Source organism: Salmo salar, chromosome ssa27 (genome assembly GCF_905237065.1).
Source record: "Salmo salar chromosome ssa27, Ssal_v3.1, whole genome shotgun sequence".
NCBI classification, from domain to species: domain Eukaryota; kingdom Metazoa; phylum Chordata; class Actinopteri; order Salmoniformes; family Salmonidae; genus Salmo; species Salmo salar.
Window position 1 is genome coordinate 38172365 of NC_059468.1, and position 27146 is coordinate 38199510.

General features: G+C 46.6%; 1 protein-coding gene across 1 annotated transcript; it reads right to left on the bottom strand.

The window, feature by feature from the left end:
- LOC106593811 (regulator of G-protein signaling 1) lies at positions 1-27146 on the bottom strand. Its single transcript, XM_045709617.1, has 6 exons — positions 26509-27146; positions 24551-25232; positions 23533-23600; positions 21041-21171; positions 2352-2518; positions 1-1001 (listed from the first exon to the last, which is right to left on the bottom strand). The coding sequence occupies exons 2-6, from the start codon at positions 25070-25072 to the stop codon at positions 831-833; spliced, it is 1059 nt and encodes a 352-aa protein (XP_045565573.1). The 5' UTR covers positions 25073-25232; positions 26509-27146; the 3' UTR covers positions 1-830.

A 27146-nucleotide genomic window follows, 5' to 3' on the forward strand; every position in this document is an offset into this window, starting at 1 on the left:
GGCTTCTTAGCTGCTCTGCTACGAATGATGCCAACAAAAAGAGGATGTTTAATGATAACAGACAATGATATCGGCAGTTTCGCACTCGTTAAGTCGTGGAAAAAATAGGTCCCTGTCTCGTAACCTCTGTTGATCGATTGGCAAGCTCCTTCAATCCAAACCCCATGGCATTCCCAGCTGTCATTTCCCCAAGCTACTTCACACCCGAAGCAGAACAGAACCTAACAGAACGCCCTGGGTCATGTTCATTAGGCACTGAAACAGAAAGGGACTACCTGGACTTGTCCAATAAGGAACTCTCATTTTCGTTTTGCTTTGAAAAACATTGAAAAGGTTTTTCTGTTCCATGCCCAAATGAACACAACCCTGCTCATTAACGTGAATGACTAAACCCCAAACCCTCTTTAACTCAACATTATGTAACTGCATCTCCTGCAACAGTCCTACCCTATATCCACAACAGATAGGTCTCAGTTTTCCACCCTTTCCCAGTAAGCACTTACACACCCATCATAGATTCAAAAGCACTGGATTGGAGTTTCCTTTCCACCATTGTTAAATCCATGTAAGATAGTGTGCAAGTGTACACTTTAGGAGAAGGGTGGAGAGTGGAGAATAGGGACAAAGCCTTAGGTCCCCATTCAATTCGTATTGCAGAAAATTCAACGCTACAGCGTGATTGAAATGTAAAAGTCATTTCAGATTGAGCCATCATATACAGCGTTTAACGTGAACGTAGTCTCCCCGAACGCTGGCACATTGCCTATACATTTCAATCGAGGCTATAGTGCTGAACTTCCACGATACGGATTGAATGGAGCCGTTAGTCTCTAGTCAGCCTGGCCCAGCAGGGTGAGGTAGATGGTGGACTGGAGGAAGCGAGGGTAGCAGTCTGTATCCAGGAGGGAGTAGATGCGTTTCTGGGCGTGGGATAGGGAGGTGTGTGATGGGGCCTGTAGGAGCTGTGTGGTTAGATCTCTGGTCTTACTGTCCAAGTTCACCTGAAAGGGAGAGAGAGAGAGAGAGAGAGAGGGAGAGAGAGAGAGAGAGAGGCAGAGTGGGAAAGGGAGGGAGGGAGAGAGAGAGGCAGAGTGGGAAAGGGAGAGAGGGAGAGAGAGGCAGAGTGGGAAAGGGAGGGAGAGAGAGAGAGAGGCAGAGTGGGAAAGGGAGGGAGGGAGAGAGGTAGAGTGGGAAAGGGAGAGGGGGAGAGAGAGAGGCAGAGTGGGAAAGGGAGAGAGGGAGAGAGAGAGGCAGAGTGGGAAAGGGAGGGAGAGAGAGAGAGAGGCAGAGTGGGAAAGGGAGGGAGGGAGAGAGGTAGAGTGGGAAAGGGAGAGGGGGAGAGAGAGAGGCAGAGTGGGAAAGGGAGAGAGGGAGAGAGAGAGGCAGAGTGGGAAAGGGAGAGAGGGAGAGAGAGAGGCAGAGTGGGAAAGGGAGGGAGGGAGAGAGGTAGAGTGGGAAAGGGAGAGGGGGAGAGAGAGAGGCAGAGTGGGAAAGGGAGAGAGGGAGAGAGAGAGGCAGAGTGGGAAAGGGAGAGAGGGAGAGAGAGAGGCAGAGTGGGAAAGGGAGAGAGGGAGAGAGAGAGGCAGAGTGGGAAAGGGAGGGAGGGAGGGAGAGAGAGGCATAGTGGGAAAGGGAGAGAGAGAGAGAGAGGCAGAGTGGGAAAGGGAGAGAGAGAGAGAGAGGGGAGAAAGAAGCAAGAGCGGGAGAGGTATGGAGAGACGGAGGATGAGAGAGAGAGGGGCAGCGAGAGAGAAAGGCAGTGGGAAAGAGAGGGAGATGGAGGCAGAGAGAGAGGGGAGAGAGTGAAAGAGGGAGAGGATGGGGATGGAGGGGAGAGAAAGAGGGAGAGGACGGGGCATGGAGGGAGAGAGAGAGAAAGAGGGAGAGGACAGGGCATGGAGGGAGAGAGAGGGGAGAGAGTGAAAGAGGGAGAGGATGGGGCATGGAGGGAGAGAGAGAGAAAGAGGGAGAGGACGCGGCATGGAGGGAGAGAGAGAGGGGAGAGAGTGAAAGAGGGAGAGGACGGGGCATGGAGGGGGAGAGAGAGGGGAGAGAGTGAACGAGGGAGAGGACAGGGGATGGGTGAATTAACTGGTTTAACAAACACACCACCGTGCAGAAGGAAGAAGATTACAGAATGGTAGATGGAGAAAAGAAAGAGAAGCCCATTTACAGATAAACTGATAGAAAGACCGGCTAGCCCACAGATGAACAGATAGACCGATAGAAAGACCGGCTAGCCCACAGATGGACAGATAGACCGATAGAAAGACCGGCTAGCCCACAGATGAACAGATAGACCGATAGAAAGGCCGGCCAGGCAGGTTAAAGTATAGACACATTCTATATACCTCTCGTGGCGCTCCCGCATCAATATAGGTGGCAGTGATCGCCTTGGCCCGTTTGTGCAGGCTGAAGTTGTTGGACGAGTTTCTGTACTGCTCACAGGCCAGATAGAACTGCAGATTCTCCTCACTAAACTCTGAGCGAAGGAATGCTCCAAACACAGACACACCCGCTGGAGAGAGGGAGGGGAAGGGGGAGGGGGGGAGAGGGAGGAGTATTAGGGTTTATGGAAGTACATTTAGGACGTCACTAGAGGGGAAGACGAGGAAGGGGAGACAGATGGGATGTTCACACACACCATTGGCCAATACATTGACATGCAAACACACATTTTTCCCTAACTCTAACCTGCAAAAACCTTAACCCCAAAACCCAAAACCTAACCCTTAAGCTTAAAATAGCATTTGAACAAATTCAGGACCTGAAAAAAATCATGACATTTCAAAAAAGTTATTACACACACACAGAAATATACACAGACTGTAAAGTACTAATCAATCATAGAATTTTTCCCCCCAGTATATTTTCATTCTTGCTATCTTTAATCAGTCACACATTCTCTCTCTCTCTCTCTCTCTCTCTCGACAGTGGGTTGCAACATGTTTTTGTGCAGACTGAGTGGGGGTGGGGAAAGGAAGGAGTACAGAAGATTGCTGACACAGTGGTTACAACATGTCATTGTTCACACACCGTGACTGGGATAGACAGGGCAACACAGTAACACGTACGCACACACATACGGGTTTGTTTACCTATCCTTGTGGGGACCAAATAATTGATTCCCATTCAAAAATCGTAACACCAACCGTAACCCTTAACCTAGCCGCATCGCGAACCAGAAAAACGGGAAGCCTGGGGAAGTTCCATGGCAGAAATTAGGTAAAGAGGGGTCAGCACCAGATGTAAATCAGTGACAACTCGCAACACGTCAAACAATCAAATGCTTTGCTTGGGCGGCGCTCTGGAAGGCGCTCACCAGTTTAGTGCCGTAGGAGCAACAGTCTACAATGCTGGCCATATCAATATTTTCTATTCTAGACGTAAGTGATATTTGGCTGTAAAGGCTAGCATGAGGGACAAGTAGCTAGCCAGCCACATTGAGTTATTTTTGTCGTTGTTGAAAAGTCAGCTAACCTTGTAAGTTACCTACAGTAGGTATAACTAACTAGCTACTAGCTAGCTACTATTAGAAAGCAAAAAATTTATAAAAACAGCATATTATTGACCTGAAAGGTTTCCTGTGTTAGCCCAGTCGCTAGCTTATGCAGGGTCAGTGATACATAGACAGTTCCTGGTTGCTATGGGAGCTGCAATCACTTTGCTAGCAACATCGCTAAAATGAATTAAATAAAATGTACCTCATAGAATGTTTCCTGTGATGCTAAATCTCCTGTAGCCTAATTGTCATCTCCTTATTTTCTTACAAGGGTTGGATTTGCACAAAATTTGATGTCAGCACTTAAAAGGCATGTACAAAATCTGGTATATTCTTTACTTTATATACATTGTCTACTGGTATCATTTTAAATTCAGAACGTATAGGTCAACATGTAAACAATGTGTAAGTTTAGCTATTCTCTGATGACAGATGCCCACAAGGCCAGTAATGCCATCATTATGTAGTCCTATGGCTGCATTGGCGACACATGCCATATGATAAGCTGCAAAATGTATTCTCAAAGCTGATTTAGTGAAATAGAGAGAGAGTGACAAACAAATAAAACATATTAGAGATCTTACAACTAGACAAAAATGAAATGTTCATTTGAGAATACAACACAGAAACACAGACAAATTACAGACAGAACCCCTTCCCCTCTTTATTGCAGGATTGTGATATGTGATTAATCAACACTGACACTAGTTCATTTTGAATAACAGTTCAACAATTAAAACACGTTTAAACACTTCACTTAAAATAATCAAAACTTCATCACTTCAGAATGTATAACTAAGCTAAAGACCATCAAGGACATCAACCACCCGAGCCACTGTCTGTTCACCCCACTATCATCCAGAAGGCGAGGTCAGTACAGGTGCAACAAAGCTGGGACCGAGAGACTAACAAATAGCTTCTATCTCAAGGCCATCAGAGTGCTGCCTACATACAGACTTGAAATCATTGGCCACTTTAATAAATGGATCACTAGTCACTTTATTAATGACACTTTAATAATGATGTTTACATATCTTGCATTACTCATCTCATATGTACAGTTGAAGTCGGAAGTTTACATACACTTAGGTTGGAGTCATTAAAAACTAGTTTTTCAACCACTCCACACATTTCTTGTTAACAAACTATAGTTTTGGCAAGTCGGTTAGGACATCTACTTTGTGCATGACACAAGTAATTTTTCCAACAATTGTTTACAGACAGATTATTTAACTTATAATTCACTATCACAATTCCAGTGGGTCAGAAGTTTACAAACACTAAGTTGAATGTGCCTTTAAATGGCTTGGAAAATTCCAGAAAGGGATGTCATGGCTTTAGAAGCTTCTGATAGGCTAATTAACATCATTTGAGTCAATTGGCGGTGTACCTGTGGATGTATTTCAAGGCCTACCTTCAAACTCAGTGCCTCTTTGCTTGACATCATAGGAAAATCAAAAGAAATCAGCCAAGTCCTCAGAAAAGATATTGTAGACCTCCACAAGTCTGGTTCAACCTTGGGAACAATTTCCAAACGCCTGAAGGTGCCACGCTCATCTGTATTAACAACCGCTCAGGAAGGAGACGCGTTCTGTCTCCTAGAGATGAACGTACTTTGGTGCGAAAAGTGCAAATCAATCCCAGAACAACAGCAAAGGACCTTGTGAAGATGCTGGAGGAAACAGGTACAAAAGTATCCATATCCACAGTAAAACGAGTCCTATATCGACATAACCTGAAAGGCCGCTCAGCAAGGAAGAAGCCACTGCTCCAAAACCGCCATAAGAAAGCCAGACTACAGTTTGCAACTGCACATGGGGACAAAAATCTTACTTTTTGGAGAAATGTCCTCTGGTCTGATGAAACAAAAATAGAACTGTTTGGCCATAATGACCATCGTTATGTTTGGAGGAAAAAGGGGAGGCTTGCAAGCCGAAGAACACCATCCCAACCGTGAAGCACGGGGTGGCAGCATCATGTTGTGGGGGTGCTTTGCTGCAGGAGGGATTGGTGCACTTCACAAAATAGATGGCATCATGAGGTAGGAAAATTATGTGGATATATTGAAGCAACACCTCAAGACATCAATCAGGAAGTTAAAGCTTGGTCACATATGGGTCTTCCAAATGGACAATGACCCCAAGCATACTTCCAAAGTTGTGGCAAAATGGCTTAAGTACAACAAAGTCAAGGTACTGGAGTGGCCATCACAAAGCCCTGACCTCAATCCCATAGAAAATGTGTGGGCAGAACTGAAAAAGCGTGTGCAAACAAGGAGGCCTACAAACCTGACTCAGTTACACCAGCTCTGTCAGAAGGAATGGGCCAAAATTCACCCAACTTATTGTGGGAAGCTTGTGGAAGGCTACACGAAACGTTTGACCCAAGTTAAACAATTTAAAGGCAATGATACCAAATACTAATTGAGTGTATGTAAACTTCTGACCCACTGGGAATGTGAAGAAAGAAATAAAAGCTGAAATAAATCAATCATTCTACTATTATTCTGACATTTCACATTCTTCAAATAAAAAGTGGTGATCCTAACTGACCTAAGACAGGGAATTTTTACCGGGATTAAATGTCAGGAATTGTGAAAAACTGAGTTTAAATGTATTTGGCTAAGGTGTATGTAAACCTCCGACTTCAACTTTATATGACATTTAATCCCTGGTAGTAGATAGAAGTAGATGAAAGCATTCCAAGAAAGCTTTTAATTTCTATAACAGTAGACTGATGATAGTATTTATGTGTATGTATTTATGAGGCTACCATTTAGACTGTTTTTGTACTCTGCCTGATTGCGATTGTGTGAGCCACATGCCTATAAAGACATTTCCATTCCACAAGAATGGACAATACAGTTTATAATCTGAAAGGAACATTGGCTGCATTTATACTTGTCTTTTGACCAAACAGATAAGCTCCTTTGCCAATAATTGGCCAAAAGATCAGAAATGGGCTGCCTGTCTAAACCCAGCCATCGAGATGTAGGAATATAGCCTATATGTCTACAGGCTCCATATAAAGTGCATTCGGAAAGTATTCAGACCCCTTGACTTTTTCCACATTTTGTTATTTTACAGCCTTATTCTGAAATTGATCTTCATCAATATACACACAATACCCCACAATGACAAAGAGAAAACATGTTTTTAGAAATGTTGGCAAATGTATTATTATATAAAAAAATGAAATATCACATTTACATAAGTATTTCATACCTTTTACTTAGTACTTTGTTGAAGCACCTTTGGCAGCGATTACACCCTCAAGTCTTCTTGGGTATGAAGCTACAAGCTTGGCACACCTGTATTTGGGGAGTTTCTCCCATTCTTCTCTGCAGATCCTCTCAAGCTCTGTCAGGTTGGATGGGGAGCGTTGCTGCACAGCTATTTTCAGGTCTCTCCAGAGATATTCGATCAGGTTGAAGTCCAGGCTCAGGCTGGTCCACAAGGACATTCAGAGACTTGTTCCGAAGCCACGCCTGCATTGTCTTGGCTGTGTGCTTAGGGTTGTTGTCCTGTTGGAAGGTCAACCTTCACACCAGTCTGAGTTCCTGAGCGCTCTGGAGCAGGTTTTCATCAAGGATCTCTCTGTACTTTGCTCAGTTCATCTTTCCCTCGATCCAGACTAGTCTCCCACTCCCTGCCGCTGAGAAACATCCCCACAGCATGATGCTGCCATCACCATGCTTCACCGTAGGGTTGGTGCCAGGTTTCCTCCAGACGTGACGCTTGGCATTCAGGCCAAATAGTTCAATCTTGGTTTCATCAGACCAGAGAATCGTGTTTCTCATGGTCTGAGAGTCCTTTAGGTGCCTTTTGGCAAACTCCAAGTGGGCTGTCATGTGCCTTTTACTGAGAAGTGGCGTCCACTCTACCATAAAGGCCTGATTGGTGGAGTGCTGCAGAGATGGTTGTCCTTCTGGAAGGTTCTCCCATCTCCACAGAGGAACTCTGGAGCTCTGTCAGAGTGACCATCGGGTTTTTGGTCACGTCACTGATCAAGGCCCTTCTCCCCCGATTGCTCAGTTTGGCCAGGCGGCCAGCTCTAGGAAAATTCTTGGTGGTTCCAAACTTCTTCCATTTAAGAATTTGATGGAGGCCAGTGTGGTTGGGGATCTTCAATGCTGCAGACATTTTTTGGTACCCTTCTCCAGATCTGTGCCTCGACCCAATCCCGTCTCGGAGCTCTATGGACAACTTATTCGACCTCATGACTTGGCTTTTGCTCTGAGAGAGGTGTGTGCATTTGCAAATCATGTTCAATCAATTGAATTTACCACAGGTGGACTCCAATCAAGTTGTAGAAACATCTCAAAGATGATCAATGGAAACAGGATGCACCTGAGCTCAATTTCGAGTCTCATAGCAAAGGGTCTAAATACCTATGTAAATAAGGTATCTGTTTTTATTTTTAATTCATTTGGTAAAATTTCTAAAAACCTGTTTACACTTTTTTTTATTATGGGGTATTGTGTGTAGATTAATGAGGATTTTAAAAACATTTTCATCGATTTTAGAATAAGGCTGTAACGTAACAAAAGGTGGAACAAGTCAAGGGGTCTGAATGCTTTCCCAATGCACTGTTAGCATTAATGGTTCTCTAATGTTCCACATTCCAATAGGACTACACTAAAGTATGGTGTGTGTGTGTGGGTGGGGGCACATGTAGCCATGACAACCTAGGGTTTATCTTTAACTGACAACAATTTCCCTAGAAGAGCAAGCAAACTAGACAGTTTCCTTTTCAAAGCTTTCCTGGAATGTAACTATCAAAGGAAGGTTACTGAAAACACCCTCCCTTAGTTATTTTGATCCCGTACGACAGGGGTAGGTAACCCTGTTCCTGGAGTGCCGCAGGTACCGCATGTACTAACTAAGCTCCCACACCTGAACAACTGATCTAATTGATCAGTTCAGTGATTGACTAAATTCAACACACCTGGTCTTCCAGGTCAGATAAATCAAAAACATGAAGTGCCTGTGGCACTCCAGGACCAGGGTTGCCTAAACCTGTTTTACAAGATAACGACAGTAAACTGTCACAACAGCGGTGTGGTGGGATGGAATAATACGGGTGTTAGTAACAGGACAGGAGAAATTCTATGTCACGCCCTGACCTTAGAGTTCCTTTTTATGTCTCTATTTTGGTTTGGTCAGGGCGTGAGTTGGGGTGGGCATTCTATGTTCCCATCTATGTTTTGTATTTCTGTGTTTTGGCCTGGTATGGCTCTCAATCAGGGACAGCTGTACATCGTTGTCGCTGATTGGGAGCCATACTTAGGTAGCCCTTTTTCCACCTGTCTGTGTGGGAAGTTGTTTTTGCATTGCTGTGAGAAGCCTGCGAAACTGTTCGTTCGTTGTGTTGCTTCTTGTTTTGTTTTTTGCTGGTTGACCGTTTATATTAAAATATGATGAACCCAACCCACACTGCGCCTTGGTCTCATTCCAACAATGGACGTTACAGAACTTCCCACCACAAGCGGACCAAGCAGCGTGGAAAAGAGGACTGGACATGGGAAGACATCCTGGACGGCAAGGGATCCTACACTTGGGAAGAGATCCTGGCCGGAAGGGACCGCCTCCCATGGGAACAGGTGGAGGCACTCAGAAGAGCGGAGGCAGCAGGAGAAAAGGACCAACGGCAACGGTATGAGGGAACACGGCTGGCAAGGAAGTTGTGGGGGGGGCACACGGGGAGTGTGGCAGAGTCAGGTTGGAGACCTGAGCCAGCTCCCCGTTCTTATCGTGGCGTTGTACTGGTCAGACACGCGTTATGCGGTGGAGTGCACGGTGTCTCCAGTGCGCGGTCACAGCCCGGGACGTTACATCCCAGCTCCCCGCATCTGCCGGGCTAGGGTGAGGATCCAACCAGGAAGGAGTATGCCTGCGCAGCACATCTGGCCACCAGTGCGTCTCCTAGGCCCAGGCTACCCTGCGCCTGCTCTACGCACGGCAGCCATCAGTCCTCAGCACAGCCCAGTTCGCTCTGTGCCAGCACTCCGCCCGTGCAGGGCTACAGTTACAACCCAGCCAGGATGGGTTGTGCAGGCTGTGCGCTCCAGACCTCCAGTAGGTCTTCGAGATCCGGCCTATCCTGTGCCTGCTCCCAGAGCCAGGCCTCCTGCATGTCTCCCCAGTCTGGTGAGTCCTGTGCCTGCTCCCAGAGCCAGGCCTCCTGCAGGGCTCCCCAGCCTGGTGAGTCCTGTGCCTGCTCCCAGAGCCAGGCCTCCTGCATGTCTCCCCAGCCTGGTGAATCCTGTGCCTGCACCCAGAGCCAGGCCTACTGCAAGTCCCGCCAGTCCGGAGCTGCCAGAGTCGCCCAGGCCCGCCAGTCCGGAGCCGCCAGAGCGCCCGCCGTCCGGCGCCAGAGCCGCCCGCCAGTCCGGGCCGCCAGAGCTGCCCGCCAGTCCGGAGCCGCCAGAGCCGCCCGCCTGTCCGGCGCAGCCAGAGCGCCCGCCTGTCCGGCGCAGAGGGACCCCGCTCTAGAGGCACCACCAAAGTGGGGTGAGCCAGAGGTGGAGCGGGGTCTGCGTCCCGCCCCTGAGCCGCCACCGCGGATAGATGCCCACCCGGACCCTCCCCTATAGGTTTAGGTTTTGCGGCCGGAGTCCGCACCTTTGGGGGGGGCTGTCACGCCCTGACCTTAGAGTTCCTTTTTATGTCTCTATTTTGGTTTGGTCAGGGCGTGAGTTGGGGTGGGCATTCTATGTTCCCATCTATGTTTTGTATTTCTGTGTTTTGGCCTGGTATGGCTCTCAATCAGGGACAGCTGTACATCGTTGTCGCTGATTGGGAGCCATACTTAGGTAGCCCTTTTTCCACCTGTCTGTGTGGGAAGTTGTTTTTGCATTGCTGTGAGAAGCCTGCGAAACTGTTCGTTGTGTTGCTTCTTGTTTTGGTTTTTGCTGGTTGACCGTTTATATTAAAATATGATGAACCCAACCCACGCTGCACCTTGGTCTCATTCCAACAACGGACGTTACATTCTAGAAGGAATGAGGAAGTAAATATGACATTATTGTATCTTCCTTGGTCACGGAGTGTGTCCCCAAATGGCACCCTGTTCCCTATATAGTGCACTACTTTTAACCAGAGTCAATAGTTAAAGTGGTGCACTATATAGGGAAGAGGGTGCTATTTGGGATTCAGTAGGCACACCTATTATAAATGGTTCCAAGTTCCCACCCATGACCTTTCTCACGTAGAACAATCAATCTGAGAACTGGGACTGTGTTCATGAAGTGTCTCAGAGTAGGAGTGCTGACCTAGGATCAGTTTTGCCTTTTAGATCACAATGAATAAGATGACATGGACAAGAGGGACCTGATCCTAGATCAGGTACTTATTCTCTGAGACGCTGTATGAATCAAGTGTAAGACAGCAAAAAATGGAAGGATTCAATGATTAGTTTGTTAAATGTGACTCTTTTTTTAAAAATAGAATCCTCTGCTACTTGAGTTCCATCTCTCCCTTTCTCTCCCCACCTGTCACTAAAGGAGCGCAGTTGTTGCTCGTTCAAATAACATTTTATTGGTCACGTACACATACTTAGCAGATGTTATTGCGGGTGTAGCGAAATGCTTGTGTTCCTAGCTCCAACAGTGCAGTAGTATCTAACAATTCACAACAATACACAAATCTAAAAGTAAAATAATGGAATTAAGAAATATGTAAATATTAGGATGAGCAATGTCATTGACTAAATCAGTATTTTAAACATTATTAAAGTTTCTAGTGTTTCATCATTAAAGTGGCCAGTGATTCCAAGTCTATGTACATAGGACAGTAGCCTCTAAGGTGTAGGGTTGAGTAACCAGGTGGTAGCCAGTTAGTGATGGCTGTTTAACAATCTGATGACCTTTAGATAGAAGCTGATTTTCAGTCTCTCGGTCCCAGCTTTGATGCACCTGTACTGACCTCAACTTCTAGATGGTAGCGGGGTGAACAGGCCATGGCAGTTGATGTCCTTGATGATCTTTTTAGCCTTTCTGTGACATCAGGTGCTGTAGGTGTCCTGGTGGGCAGGCAGTGTGCCCCCGGTGATGCGTTATACAGACCACACTTCCTTGTGGAGAGCCCTGCGGTTGCGAATGGTGCAGTTGCCGTACAAGGCTGTCATACAGCCCGACAGGATTACATTTACATTTTAGTCATTTAGCAGACGCTCTTATCCAGAGCGACTTACAGTAGTGAATGCATACATTTCATACATTTTTTTCTCCGTACTGGTCCCCCTGTGGGAATCGAACCCACAACCCTGGCGTTGCAAACACCATGCTCTACCAACTGAGCCACACGGGACCTGTGTGCTCTCAATTGTGCATCTGTAAAAGTTTGTGAGGGTTTTAGGGGCCAAGACCAATTTCTTTACCCTCCTGAGGCTGAAGTGGAGCTGTTGCGCCTTCTTCTCCACACTGTGTGTGGGTGGACCAATTCAGATCGTCAGTGATGTGTACGCCGAGGAACATGAAGCTTTCCACCTTCTCCACTGTGGTCCCGTCGATGTGGATAGGGGTGTGCTCCCTCTGCTGTTTCCTGAAGTCCACGATCAGATCCTTTGTTTTGTTGACTTTGAGTGAGAGGTTATTTTCCTGGCACCACTCTCACAGGGCCCTCACCTCCTCCGTGTGGGTTGTGTCATCATTGTTGGTAATCAGGCCTACTACCGTTGTGTCGTCTACAAACTTGATGATTGAGTTGGGAGGCGGCATGGCCACGCAGTCATGGGTGAACAGGGAGTACAGGAGGGGGCTGAGCAAGCGACCTTGTGGGGCCCTGTGTTGAGGATCAGCAAAGTGGAGATATTGTTTCCGACCTTCACCACCTGGGGGAAGCCCGTCAGAAAGTCCAGGACACAGTTGGACAGGGAGGGGTTGAGACTCAGGGCCCCGAACTTAATGGTGGGCTTGGAGGGTACTATGGTGTTGAATGCTGAGCTATAGTCAATGAACAGCATTCTTACATAGGTATTCCTCTTGTCCAGATGGGATAGGGCAGTGTGCAGTGTGATGGCGACTGAATCTTCTGTGGATCTATTGGGGCAGTAAGCAAATTGACTGGGTCTAGGGTGTCAGGTAAGGTAGAGGTGATATGATATTTGATCGTTACCTAGCCTCTCAAAGCACTTCATGATGACAGAAGTGAGTGTTACAGGGCGATAGTCATTTAGTTCAGTTACCTTTGCTTTCTTGGGAACAGGAACAATGTTGGACATCTTGAAGCAAGTGGGGAAAGCAGACTGGGATAGGGAGAGATTGAATATGTCCATAAACACTCCAGCCAGCTGGTCTGCGCATGCTCTGAGGACGTGGCTAGGGATGCCGTCTGGGCCGGCAGCCTTGCGAGGGTTAACACGCTTAAATGTCTTACTCACGTCGGTCATGGAGAAGGAGAGCCCGCTGTCATTGGTAGCAGGCCACGTCGGTGGCACTGTGTTATCCTCAAAGTGGGAGAAGGTGGTGCTTAGCTTGTCCAAAGCAAGACGCCGGTGTCCGTGACGTGTCTGATTTTCACTTTGTAGGTCGTGATTGTCTGGAGACCCTGCCACATACGTCTCGTGTCTGAGCCGTTGAATTGCGACTCCACTTTGTCATATCCTAGTCTGCATGATGAAAACAATCTTGAAGCATGGATTCTGATTGGTCAGACCAGCGTTGAATAGATCTTAGCACAGGTACTTCCTGTTTGAAGTTCTTCCTATAGGAAGAGAGGAGCAAAATGGAGTTGTGATCAGATTTGCCAAAGGGAGGGCGGGGGAGGGCCTTGTAGGCATTTCAAGCAGCGGTCCAATGTTTTCCCAGCGCGAGTACTACAGTCAATGTGGTGGTAGAACTTCGGTAGCATTTTCCTTAAATTTGCTTTGTTAAAATCCCCAGCTACAATAAATGCGGCCTCAGGATATGTGGTTTCCAGTTTGCATAAAGTCCAGTGTAGTTCTTTGAGGGCCGCCGTGGTATCGGATTGAGGGGGAATATACACGGCTGTGACTATAACCAAAGAGAATTCTCTTGGGAGGTAATACGTTGGCATTTGATTGTGAGGTATTCTAGGTTGGGGGAACAAAATGACTTGAGTTTCTGTATGTTATCACAATCACCCCATGAGTAGTTAATCATGAAACATACACCCAGCCTTTCTTCTCCCAGGAGAGTTCTTTATTCTTGTCTGCGCGATGTACTGAGAATCCAGCTGACTGTATAGACAGGGACAGTATATCCCAAGGGCTATGTTTCCATGAAACAGAGTATGTTACGATCCATGATGTCTCTCTGGAAGGAGATCCTCGCCCTGAGCTTGTCTACTTTATTATCCAAAGACTGAACCTTAGAGAGTAATATACTCGGAAGCAGTGGATGGTGTGCACGACTCCTGAGTCAGACTAGAAGTCCACTCCGAATACCTCTTCTCTGCTGGCAGTGTTTTGGAGCAGCTGGATGTACAATTGCCCGGAACAAAGGATCCAATTCGGGAAAGTTGTATTCCTGGTTGTAATGATGGTGAGTTACCGCAACACTGATATTCAAAAGTTATTTCCGGGTGTATATAATAACACAAAAAATTCTGGGCTAATAATGTAACAAATAACACAAAAAAACAAAGTTGCTTAGGGGCTAGAAGCAGAGCTGCCATATCTGTCGGCGTCACCTTACACAGAGATCATTTGCCAACCCTTCACTCTGCATGGTCAATACAGCAGATGCAGTGGTGGGAAAAGTACCCAATTGTCATACTTGAGTAAAAGTAAATATACCTTAATAGAATATGACTCAAGTAAAAGTGAAAGTCACCCAGTGAAATACTACTTGAGTAAAAGTCTAAAAGTATTTGGTTCTAAATATACTTAAGTATCAAAAGTAAATGTAATTGCTAAAATATACTTAAGTATCAAAAGTAAAATTATAAATCATTTCTAATCCCTTATATTAAGTAAACCAAACATTTTCTAGTTCAACACTGACACTGTTTAGTGAGTCTGCCAGATCAGAGGCAGTAGGGATGACCAGGGATGTTCTCTTGATAAGTGTGTGAATTAGGCAATTTTTCTGTCCTGCTAAGCATTCAAAATGTAACAAGTACTGTTGGGTGTCAGGGATATTGTAAGTACATATTTTAAGAATGTAGTAAAGCAGAGACACCCCAAACAACTACTTAAGTAGTACTTTCAAGTATTTCTACTTTTTATTTAACTAAGCAAGTCAGTTAAGAACAAATTCTTATTTACAATGACAGCCTAGGAATAGTGGGTTAACTGCTTTGTTCAGGGGCAGAATGACAGATTTTTAACCTTGTCAGCTCAGGGATTTGATCTAGCAACCTTTCAGTTACTGGCCCAACACTCTAACCACTAGGCTACCTGCCGCCCCAACTCAAGTACTTTACACCACTGAGCAGATGCAACAATATGTTACTTTACAACAATGATGCTTTCCACTTAGCTTTTTTTAATGTACATCCACAAGCGTCCTATAATTACACTATTGGTTTGTGTATCTTACTGTCTGCAAACAGCTAGTTTGTCTTTTCTTAGCAAGTTGTGGCTAAAATAAATCGTGTTAGCCGCTACTGCTAAATCGCTAGTTAGCTGGCTAGCTAATAAAATGTACAGAGTCAGAGCAAACGTAGCTAGCTAATACAGGCTGATACCAGTGCTGGTGTATGCCTAAATCAGCCTGTTGTCTGTGCAACAGTATTTTCTAAATCAGAGAGTAATAAGCAAAGCATGAATATGTTAGCTACATAAAGAGAAAACTAAAATTATAGGGTCCCACTCCCCTGGGAAACACTGACCAACACTTTGGTTCCTACCCTGTGTCAATAACGCCTCCATAGAGATTCTAATAGTATTTTAATTCCTAATTCTATGAATGCCTCCCTGGCTTTTTCATTCGTTGTCTTGTCTTACAACACCGTATTCAAAGGGGCCACTATTACACTCCAACTATAGAATTGGAATAATAATTTCCATGATTCCAACAGTTCACCTAAGTATTTTTTATCTAAATTGCAAGTCAAATTGCAATTGCAATATTTGGTTAAACATAAGACCTAGATTCTATTGCCCATATCATGCAGCCCTACGTGGCAGTGTAGAAATGATCTCAAATGAGATCAACTTTTGTTTGTACTGTTCAATCAAACTTCAACCAATCAGAATGAGAAAGCATCATTTAAATCATTTTAGAAGGTATGTGTTTCCACCCTAGGGTCATGCACAACTCATAAAGCAAAATGGATAACTTTTATTATTTAAAAACATAAAGCACTGTCAAATACCGTCAAAAGAACAAATGTATTGTGATATTTTTCCCATATTTCCCAGCCCTACATTTGGAACACAATCTAGATCATTCGAGACAGTAATCTAAAACGGTCTCACTGTTTTCTATCACATCTATTCATAGTAGCTAGTGGGGTCAGCTGAAGTGTGAACAAGTGCCGCACTCAGCTTTATGGCACCGCACACAGAAACCAATGACGTACGCCGAGACCATACGGCCCTATCGCGCTGACATCACAACACGCTGCAAGACACTCGTGAGCTGAGTTTGAAAACAGGATCAGAGTACACTTTGCTTTTTTCCCCCCTTCCCCTGAGCCCTAGTCTCTTGTGGACAGACTACGTAACATAAATGGTATCAAAACATCTGTCAACAGCCTGTGGGATGTAAACTCAACTCCAAGAGAGAGCATAGAAACAATACACTGCAATAATGACAAGATCAACATCCAACTCTAATTATAAACTGGGTGGTTCGAGCCCTGAATGCTGATTGGCTGACAGCCGTGTTATATCAGACCGTATACCACGGGTATGACAAAACATTTATTTTTACTGCTCTAATTACGTTGGTAACCAGTTTATAATATCAATAAGGCACCTCTGGGGTTTGTGATATATGGCCAATATACCACGGCTAAGGGCTGTGTCCAGGCACTCCGCGTTGTGTCGTACGGAGGAACAGCCTTTAGCCGTGGTATATTGGCCATATACCACACCCCCTTTGGCCTTATTGTTTAATTACAGGCGCCCAGTACACACTCCAGTGCAGGATAGGGTGTCCTAGTCTACTGGTCAGGATAGGGTGTCCTAGTCTACTGGTCAGGATAGGGTGTCCTAGTCTACTGGTCAGGAGGGTGACCTAGTCTACTGGTCAGGATAGGGTGTCTTAGTCTACTGGTCAGGATAGGGTGTCCTAGTCTACTGGTCAGGATAGGGTGACCTAGTCTACTGGTCAGGAGGGTGACCTAGTCTACTGGTCAGGAGGGTATCCTAGTCTACTGGTCAGGAGGGTGACCTAGTCTACTGGTCAGGATAGGGTGTCCTAGTCTACTGGTCAGGATAGGGTGTCTTAGTCTACTGGTCAGGATAGGGTGTCCTAGTCTACTGGTCAGGATAGGGTATCCTAGTCTACTGGTCAGGAGGGTGACCTAGTCTACTGGTCAGGATAGGGTGTCCTAGTCTACTGGTCAGGATAGGGTGACCTAGTCTACTGGTCAGGAGGGTGTCCTAGTCTACTGGTCAGGATAGGGTGACCTAGTCTACTGGTCAGGATAGGGTGACCTAGTCTACTGGTCAGGATAGGGTGTCCTAGTCTACTGGTCAGGAGGGTGTCCTAGTCTACTGGTCAGGAGGGTGTCCTAGTCTACTGGTCAGGATAGGGTGACCTAGTCTACTGGTCAGGAGGGTGACCTAGTCTACTGGTCAGGAGGGTGACCTAGTCTACTGGTCAGGAGGGTGACCTAGTCTACTGGTCAGGATAGGGTGTCCTAGTCTACTGGTCAGGATAGGGTGTCTTAGTCTACTGGTCAGGATAGGGTGTCCTAGTCTACTGGTCAGGATAGGGTGACCTAGTCTACTGGTCAGGAGGGTGTCCTAGTCTACTGGTCAGGATAGGGTGACCTAGTCTACTGGTCAGGATAGGGTGACCTAGTCTACTGGTCAGGAGGGTGTCCTAGTCTACTGGTCAGGATAGGGTGACCTAGTCTACTGGTCAAGATAGGGTATCCTAGTCTACTGGTCAGGATAGGGTGTCCTAGTCTACTGGTCAGGATAGGGTATCCTAGTCTACTGGTCAGGAGGGTGACCTAGTCTACTGGTCAGGAGGGTGACCTAGTCTACTGGTCAGGATAGGGTGACCTAGTCTACTGGTCAGGATAGGGTGTCCTAGTCTACTGGTCAGGATAGGGTGTCCTAGTCTACTGGTCAGGATAGGGTGTCCTAGTCTACTGGTCAGGATAGGGTGTCCTAGTCCACTGGTCAGGATAGGGTGTCCTAGTCTACTGGTCAGGATAGGGTGTCCTAGTCTACTGGTCAGGATAGGGTGACCTAGTCTACTGGTCAGGATAGGGTATCCTAGTCTACTGGTCAGGAGGGTGACCTAGTCTACTGGTCAGGAGGGTGACCTAGTCTACTGGTCAGGATAGGGTGACCTAGTCTACTGGTCAGGAGGGTGACCTAGTCTACTGGTCAGGAGGGTGACCTAGTCTACTGGTCAGGATAGGGTGTCCTAGTCTACTGGTCAGGATAGGGTGTCCTAGTCTACTGGTCAGGAGGGTGTCCTAGTCTACTGGTCAGGAGGGTGTCCTAGTCTACTGGTCAGGATAGGGTGTCCTAGTCTACTGGTCAGGAGGGTGTCCTAGTCTACTGGTCAGGAGGGTGACCTAGTCTACTGTTCAGGAGGGTGACCTAGTCTACTGGTCAGGAGGGTGTCCTAGTCTACTGGTCAGGAGGGTATCCTAGTCTACTGGTCAGGAGGGTGACCTAGTCTACTGGTCAGGAGGGTGTCCTAGTCTACTGGTCAGGAGGGTGTCCTAGTCTACTGGTCAGGATAGGGTGTCCCTGTCTACTGGTCAGGATAGGGTGTCCTAGTCTACTGGTCAGGAAAGGGTATCCTAGTCTACTGGTCAGGAGGGTGTCCTAGTCTACTGGTCAGGAGGGTATCCTAGTCTACTGGTCAGGAGGGTGACCTAGTCTACTGGTCAGGAGTGTGTCCTAGTCTACTGGTCAGGAGGGTGTCCTAGTCTACTGGTCAGGAGGGTGACCTAGTCTACTGGTCAGGAGGGTGACCTAGTCTACTGGTCAGGATAGGGTCTCCTAGTCTACTGGTCAGGAGGGTGACCTAGTCTACTGGTCAGGAGGGTGTCCTAGTCTACTGGTCAGGAGGGTGTCCTAGTCTACTGGTCAGGATAGGGTATCCTAGTCTACTGGTCAGGATAGGGTGTCCTAGTCTACTGGTCAGGAGGGTGACCTAGTCTACTGGTCAGGAGGGTGTCCTAGTCTACTGGTCAGGAGGGTGACCTAGTCTACTGGTCAGGATAGGGTGTCTTAGTCTACTGGTCAGGATAGGGTGTCCTAGTCTACTGGTCAGGATAGGGTATCCTAGTCTACTGGTCAGGATAGGGTGACCTAGTCTACTGGTCAGGATAGGGTGTCCTAGTCTACTGGTCAGGATAGGGTGTCCTAGTCTACTGGTCAGGAGGGTGTCCTAGTCTACTGGTCAGGATAGGGTGTCCTAGTCTACTGGTCAGGAGGGTGTCCTAGTCTACTGGTCAGGATAGGGTATCCTAGTCTACTGGTCAGGAGGGTGACCTAGTCTACTGGTCAGGAGGGTGTCCTAGTCTACTGGTCAGGATAGGGTGTCCTAGTCTACTGGTCAGGATAGGGTGTCCTAGTCTACTGGTCAGGAGGGTGACCTAGTCTACTGGTCAGGAGGGTGACCTAGTCTACTGGTCAGGATAGGGTGTCCTAGTCTACTGGTCAGGAGGGTGACCTAGTCTACTGGTCAGGAGGGTGACCTAGTCTACTGGTCAGGAGGGTGACCTAGTCTACTGGTCAGGATAGGGTGTCCTAGTCTACTGGTCAGGAGGGTGACCTAGTCTACTGGTCAGGAGGGTGACCTAGTCTACTGGTCAGGATAGGGTATCCTAGTCTACTGGTCAGGAGGGTGACCTAGTCTACTGGTCAGGAGGGTGACCTAGTCTACTGGTCAGGAGGGTGACCTAGTCTACTGGTCAGGATAGGGTGACCTAGTCTACTGGTCAGGATAGGGTGACCTAGTCTACTGGTCAGGATAGGGTGTCCTAGTCTACTGGTCAAGATTGGGTGACCTAGTCTACTGGTCAGGAGGGTGACCTAGTCTACTGGTCAGGATAGGGTGTCCTAGTCTACTGGTCAGGATAGGGTATCCTAGTCTACTGGTCAGGAGGGTGACCTAGTCTACTGGTCAGGAGGGTGACCTAGTCTACTGTTCAGGAGGGTGACCTAGTCTACTGGTCAGGAGGGTGACCTAGTCTACTGGTCAGGAGGGTGACCTAGTCTACTGGTCAGGATAGGGTATCCTAGTCTACTGGTCAGGAGGGTGACCTAGTCTACTGGTCAGGAGGGTGACCTAGTCTACTGGTCAGGAGGGTGACCTAGTCTACTGGTCAGGATAGGGTGACCTAGTCTACTGGTCAGGATAGGGTGACCTAGTCTACTGGTCAGGATAGGGTGTCTTTGTCTACTGGTCAGGATAGGGTGACCTAGTCTACTGGTCAGGAGGGTGACCTAGTCTACTGGTCAGGAGGGTGTCCTAGTCTACTGGTCAGGAGGGTGACCTAGTCTACTGGTCAGGAGGGTATCCTAGTCTACTGGTCAGGAGGGTGACCTAGTCTACTGGTCAAGAGGGTGACCTAGTCTACTGGTCAGGAGGGTGACCTAGTCTACTGGTCAGGAGGGTGACCTAGTCTACTGGTCAGGATAGGGTCTCCTAGTCTACTGGTCAGGATAGGGTGACCTAGTCTACTGGTCAGGAGGGTGTCCTAGTCTACTGGTCAGGAGGGTGTCCTAGTCTACTGGTCAGGATAGGGTGACCTAGTCTACTGGTCAGGATAGGGTATCCTAGTCTACTGGTCAAGATAGGGTGTCCTAGTCTACTGGTCAGGATAGGGTGACCTAGTCTACTGGTCAGGATAGGGTGTCCTAGTCTACTGGTCAGGATAGGGTGTCCTAGTCTACTGGTCAGGAGGGTGTCCTAGTCTACTGGTCAGGAGGGTGTCCTAGTCTACTGGTCAGGATAGGGTGACCTAGTCTACTTGTCAGGATAGGGTGTCCTAGTCTACTGGTCAAGATAGGGTGTCCTAGTCTACTGGTCAGGATAGGGTGACCTAGTCTACTGGTCAGGATAGGGTGTCCTAGTCTACTGGTCAGGATAGGGTGTCCTAGTCTACTGGTCAGGAGGGTGTCCTAGTCTACTGGTCAGGAGGGTGTCCTAGTCTACTGGTCAGGATAGGGTGACCTAGTCTACTGGTCAGGATAGGGTGTCCTAGTCTACTGGTCAAGATAGGGTGTCCTAGTCTACTGGTCAGGATAGGGTGACCTAGTCTACTGGTCAGGATAGGGTGTCCTGGTCTACTGGTCAGGATAGGGTGACCTAGTCTACTGGTCAGGAGGGTGACCTAGTCTACTGGTCAGGATAGGGTGTCCTAGTCTACTGGTCAGGATAGGGTGTCCTAGTCTACTGGTCAGGATAGGGTGTCCTAGTCTACTTACTCCGACTGGCCAGGAGGTCGTCCAGCGATTCAGCCCACTTATCAAGTTCCACCCGGCTGAACTTGGCGTTGCTGTGGCCCACCTGACTCCACTGGTGCATCAACGGGAGGCGAGATCTCCGCTCTTTAGCACTGTTAGGGAGGAGAGGAAGGGTGAGAAAGATACAGAGAGAGGAGGGGTAAGGAGAGAGACAGGAAGAGATAGGGAGAGGGGGAGAGGGGGTGAGGGGGTGAGGGAGGGAGAGGGAGAGATAGTTAGACAGGAGAAGAGCGAGGAGAGGGAGAGAGGGAGAGGGAGCGATAGGGAGAGGGAGGGAGAGAGAGAGGGAGAAATAGGGAGACAGGAGGGGAAAGGGAGAGGGAGAGAGGCAGGGAGAGAGGGGGGAGAGGAAGGGTGAGAGAGATACAGAGAGAGGAAGGGTAAGGAGATAGACAGGAAGAGATAGGGAGAGGAGGTGAGGGAGGGAGATAGAGAGATATGGAGACAGGGAGAGGGAGGGAGACAGGGAGGGAGAGAGAGATGGAGAAATAGGGAGAGGGAGAGACAGGGAGAGACAGGGAGAGAGGAGGGGTAAGGAGAGAGAGAGAGACAAGGAGAGGGAGACATAGGGAGAGGGAGAGACAGGGAGAGAGGAGGGGTAAGGAGAGAGGGAGAGAGAAGGAGAGGGAGAGACAGGGAGAGGGAGAGACAGGGAGAGAGGGAGGGTAAGGAAATAGGGAGATACAAGGACAGGGAGAGAAAGGGAGAGGGAGGGAGAGACAGGGAGAGAAAGGGGGGGAAAGGGAGAGAAGGGGGGAGAGAGGGAGACAGGGAGAGACAGGGAGAGAGGAAGGGTAAGGAAATAGGGGATCACAGGGAGAGAAAGGAAAGGAGAGAGGCATCAGATTTCATGATGACACCACCCCTCATTTCCACAACTGTTTGACTCAGTATCATTACAACCTTAAGGGTGAATGAGGTCCGGATGGGAATCCTTTCAAACGGAACTTCTTAGGCTACGTCCCAAATGGCACCCTATTCCCTATGTAGTGCACTACTTTTGACCAGGGAAAGTACATAATTTTCCCTATTTAGTGCACCAATATTTACAAGAGCCCTATGGGCTACATAAGGAATAGCAGCCAGGGACTGCACAGTCTATTGTCCTCAGTCTATTGTCCTCAGTCTATTGTCCTCAGTCTATTGTCCACAGGCTATTGTCCACAGTCTATTTCCCACAGTCTATTGTCCACAGGCTATTGTCCACAGTCTATTTCCCACAGTCTATTTCCCACAATCTATTGTCCACAGTCTATTGTCCACAGTCTATTGCCCACAGTCGATTGTCCACAGTCTATTGCCCACAGTCTATTGTCCACCGTCTATTGTCCTCATTCTATTGCCCTCATTCTATTGCCCAAAGTCTATTGCCCACAGTCTATTGTCCTTATTCTATTGTCCACTGTTTATTGTCCACAGTCTATTATCCACAGTCTATTGTCAAGTCTAGTGCCCACAGTCTATTGTTCACAGTCTATTGCCCTCATTCTATTGCCCACAGTTTATTGCCCACAGTCTATTGCCCACAGTTTATTGCCCACAGTCTATTGTCCTCATTCTATTGCCCTCAGTCTATTGCCCACAGTCTGTTGTCCACAGTCTATTGTCCACAGTCTATTGCCCACAGTCTATTGTTCACAGTCTATTGCCCACAGTCTGTTGTCCACAGTCTATTGCCCACAGTCTATTGTTCACAGTCTATTGTCCACAGTCTATTGCCCACAGTCTATTGTCCACAGTCTATTGTCCTCATTCTATTGTCCTCATTCTATTGTTCACAGTCTATTGTCCTCATTCTATTGCCCTCATTCTATTGCCCACAGTCTATTGCCCACAGTCTATTGTCCTCATTCTATTGTCCACTGTCTATTGCCCACAGTCTATTGTCCACAGTCTATTATCCACAGTCTATTGTCCAGTCTATTGCCCACAGTCTATTGTTCACAGTCTATTGCCCTCATTCTATTGCTCACAGTCTATTGTCCACAGTCTATTGTCCTCATTCTATTGTCCTCATTCTATTGTTCACAGTCTATTGCCCACAGTCTATTGTCCACAGTCTATTGCCGACAGTCTATTGTTCACAGTCTATTGTCCTCATTCTATTGTCCTCATTCTATTGTTCACAGTCTATTGCCCTCATTCTATTGCTCACAGTCTATTGTCCACAGTCTATTGTCCTCATTCTATTGTCCTCATTCTATTGTTCACAGTCTATTGCCCGCAGTCTATTGCCCTCAGTCTATTGCCCACAGTCTATTGCCCACAGAGGAGATTTGATTACTGTGACAGAGAGTGAGAGTGAGATGACTTTAAACAGTTACGGAAACCAATCATGTGATAAGGATATTTTTGCCATATCTATGTAATATCAGTGTTGACGGGTCACATTGCTTTCCTCTGAATTGTATTTGGATTACCATAGGGATGCCCAGGCACGTTGATGACCTCACCTGTCCTTCTGTTCTTTCTGTTCCTTCTGTTCTGGGTTAAACAGGTTGGAATGTGATGAATGGGGACTCTGGAAATACAGACACAATTAGTTTGTTTCCAAATGTAAATGATTGGCATGTGTCACTCATACACATACAGTCAACCCACACACACACACACACACACACACACACACACACACACACACACACACACACACACACACACACACACACACACACACACACACACACACACACACACACACACACACACACACACACACACACATAAATCTCAGCGGTATGACTTCTTTGGTTTTAGCCCAAACGTTATATAAAATGTTAGAGAAGTTCTGTTTGAGCAATATTTTCCTGTATCGAGTCATTGTCGCCATTATAAAAACATTAAACATTCCAAACCTAAAAGCATTAAAACATGACGTAGTGGGTGTCAGTGTGGATGCCAACATATGGGAGAAATAGGAGAGGAGGGGGACTTGGTATTCACTGGTTTTTGCCATTTGGCAGATGCTTTTATCTAAAAGAACAAAATGAAAGGCTGGATGAGTGTCTAATGAGTTACACAATGACAGGAATAATATGCATGACAATATTTAAATCAAATTGAGAATATTTAAGGTAAATGTGTGCTATTGCGCATGATTATTTAATCCTTTGTCAACTTAGTGTGACCTTAACATTTTAACACAACCGCTTGCTTTATAAATAACACTCGGTCGGATGAATCTCAAGGTTGGAATTACTACTGAGAAGAACCAGAAAGGGTGCGTTTGTTTTTAGCTCATACGCTCATCCTGATTGGAGTAGAGATTTCACAAGGTCCAATGGAATGGTCTGAAATGTGAAAACTCTGCCCACCTGGTGACCCGGAAAATTAGAGCTAACGCACCTAGTCAAAACCCATCTAACACACACAGGCTATCCATTCCCATACAGTCGCCTAAAACATCCAATACCCTAAACACTGCCAGAGACCACTCCTTTAGCGACCCTGACATCCCACATCCCTCTTTACCTGCCCAAACAGGCTCTTCAGGTGTAGCTTGGCTGCTGACAGCTTGGCTCTGGTGTGTGACCGTTGCTGTGATTTGAAGGACAAGGGGCTGGAGCCAGAGGGTGAGTACGAGGGAGAGGGTGGTGGCTGGTCGTCGCTGCCCACGCTCTCTGTGCTGCGGCCCGTCGTCCCCGGCACCAACTGCCCATCACTATATGCCCTACATTCATTTAGGTTCACCACTCCAAGAAAACCTCTACCCTCTAGCTTCCCTAGTTCTGTGAAGTTCTCCACACTGACGCTGTGATCCTTGCGCAGCTCCCCCCTCCCCGTCGTCCTCCCAGGGCTGGCTCCAGGCTCCACGATGGTAGGGGTAGGGGGGAAAGAGGTGGTTCGACCATCCAGTTCGTTGTCCTCCAGGTGGGGGGTGTAGGTACCTGACTCCCCGTCCCGGCTGTGGTAGTTGTGGCCCTTCACAGGTACTTTCCTCCACGGCAGGAAATCCATATCGAGTAGAGACCCCTCGGAGCTGTACCGACGCATGATGGCAGCGCCACTGGGTGGAGTTAGAGACAAGGAAGGATGGAGGGACTGATGTGCAGTTGGAGAAAGAAAGGAAGAGTGAAAGGAAGGCAAGCGGGTTTGGGAAAGGGAGGATGAAAGAGAGAAATAGTCTGAAGGGAGGACCCCAGCAAAGAACAGCCTATAAAAGGAAAACAGAGAGAGGGGGAATTGGACAAGATAGAGTTGGACAATCACAGAAAATGGGTGAAATGGGTCAATTCATCCGGACCACAGTGTGCTGTTCCATATCATTGGTACACTTTTACAGAGTGTAGCTAGTCGGACTCATAATCTACGTCCCAAATGGCACCCTATTCCCTACATAGTGCGCTACTTTTGACCAGGGCCCTATAGAGTAGTGCACCGTGTAGGGAATAGTGTGTCATTTGGGATGTAGATCATGAGTCAGACCAGCTGCAGTATGTACGATAACAACTGCTATGTCCAATGCTGTCAAGTCCACTCTAAACGTAATGTGGGTTAACGAGAAGCTTTTCTCTGATATTCATATGTGACATATTGAAACCACCTATTCGTTTTCAACTGAAATGAGAGACATATTAACATAAATGTGTTGGCCCCTTGGCTGCAAAAATTTGATGAACTGTAGTCATGCCAGTCTACTGATTTAAATTCAGCAGATATTTACTGATTCTACTGATTTGAATTCAGCAGATTTTTACTGTTTCTACTGATTTGAAATATTGATTTGAGTGAAATGGTCTTCCTGCAACTTGACCCACATCTAAATGACATATGACTGGTGTGAAGAGCAAGATGTATTCTCCATATTATCATATGGCTGATTTAAACAGCAACATGTATTCTCCATATTATCATATGGCTGATTTAAACAGCAACATGTATTCTCCATATTATCATATGGCTGATTTAAACAGCAACATGTATTCTCCATATTATCATATGGCTGATTTAAACAGCAACATGTATTCTCCATATTATCATATGGCTGATTTAAACAGCAACATGTATTCTCCATATTATCATATGGCTGATTTAAACAGCAACATGTATTCTCCATATTATCATATGGCTGATTTAAACAGCAACATGTATTCTCCATATTATCATATAACTGATTTAAACAGCAACAAATATTCTCCATATTATCATATGGCTGATTTAAACAGCAACATGTATTCTTCATATTATCATGTTTACTTATGTTTTTAAATTGGTGTTTTAATTGTATATTAAATTAATAACCACACAGTTCAGTGTTTATGCTGTGTATAAATCAAATCTTGAACTTGGGCTGTCTAGAAGGCATTACATAACTGTTGAGACTGCCGCTGAGAACTTTTAAAGTATTATCTATGTCCCACAGGAGGGGAGTTGAATTCCTTGCAGTAAATCTTAACAACAACAAAAAGAGCCGCAGTAAAATGTATTACCTCGATGTCCTGCGGTTACTCTGCCACCTGTGCTTTCATGATTTTGGCTCCAAACAAAGAGTTACTCTGTCCCGGGAAGTATATCCACTGATTCAACCATAATATATATATATATATATATATATTATCTAAAGTCTCAATTCGATTAGGCTTGCTTTAGTTGAGACTCTGACATGTGACGTCAGAGCATTGCCTGTTGTGTATTATTAACCAGGAACCAAATGGAAGAAAACGGAACCAAACGGGGAGAGACCTAGCTGAATTTGTCCAATACAAAAGTGCCGTTTTAATGCAAAACGTTTTCGTTTGTAGTAAATGGTTCCCGTTGCAAAACGTTTTGTACTAATGATTACACCCGTGCCAAGACGCAGAGTCGCGGATGCCCCCTCTCTCTCTCTCTCTCTCTCTCTCCACCCGTGCCAAGACGCAGAGTCTCTGTCTCTCTCTCTCTCTCTCTCTCTCTCTCCACCAAGTGCCCTCAATTATCAACAGAGTCCTGACGCTGCATGTGTTACTGAATATCTATGAGTACATAACAAGCATACTGACAGACGAAACGAAATCACTAGCACCAAGAAAGTTTCTCTATCTCAAACTTAATTCAGACCTGTTTATAAAAATAAAATTAAAAAAAAAGA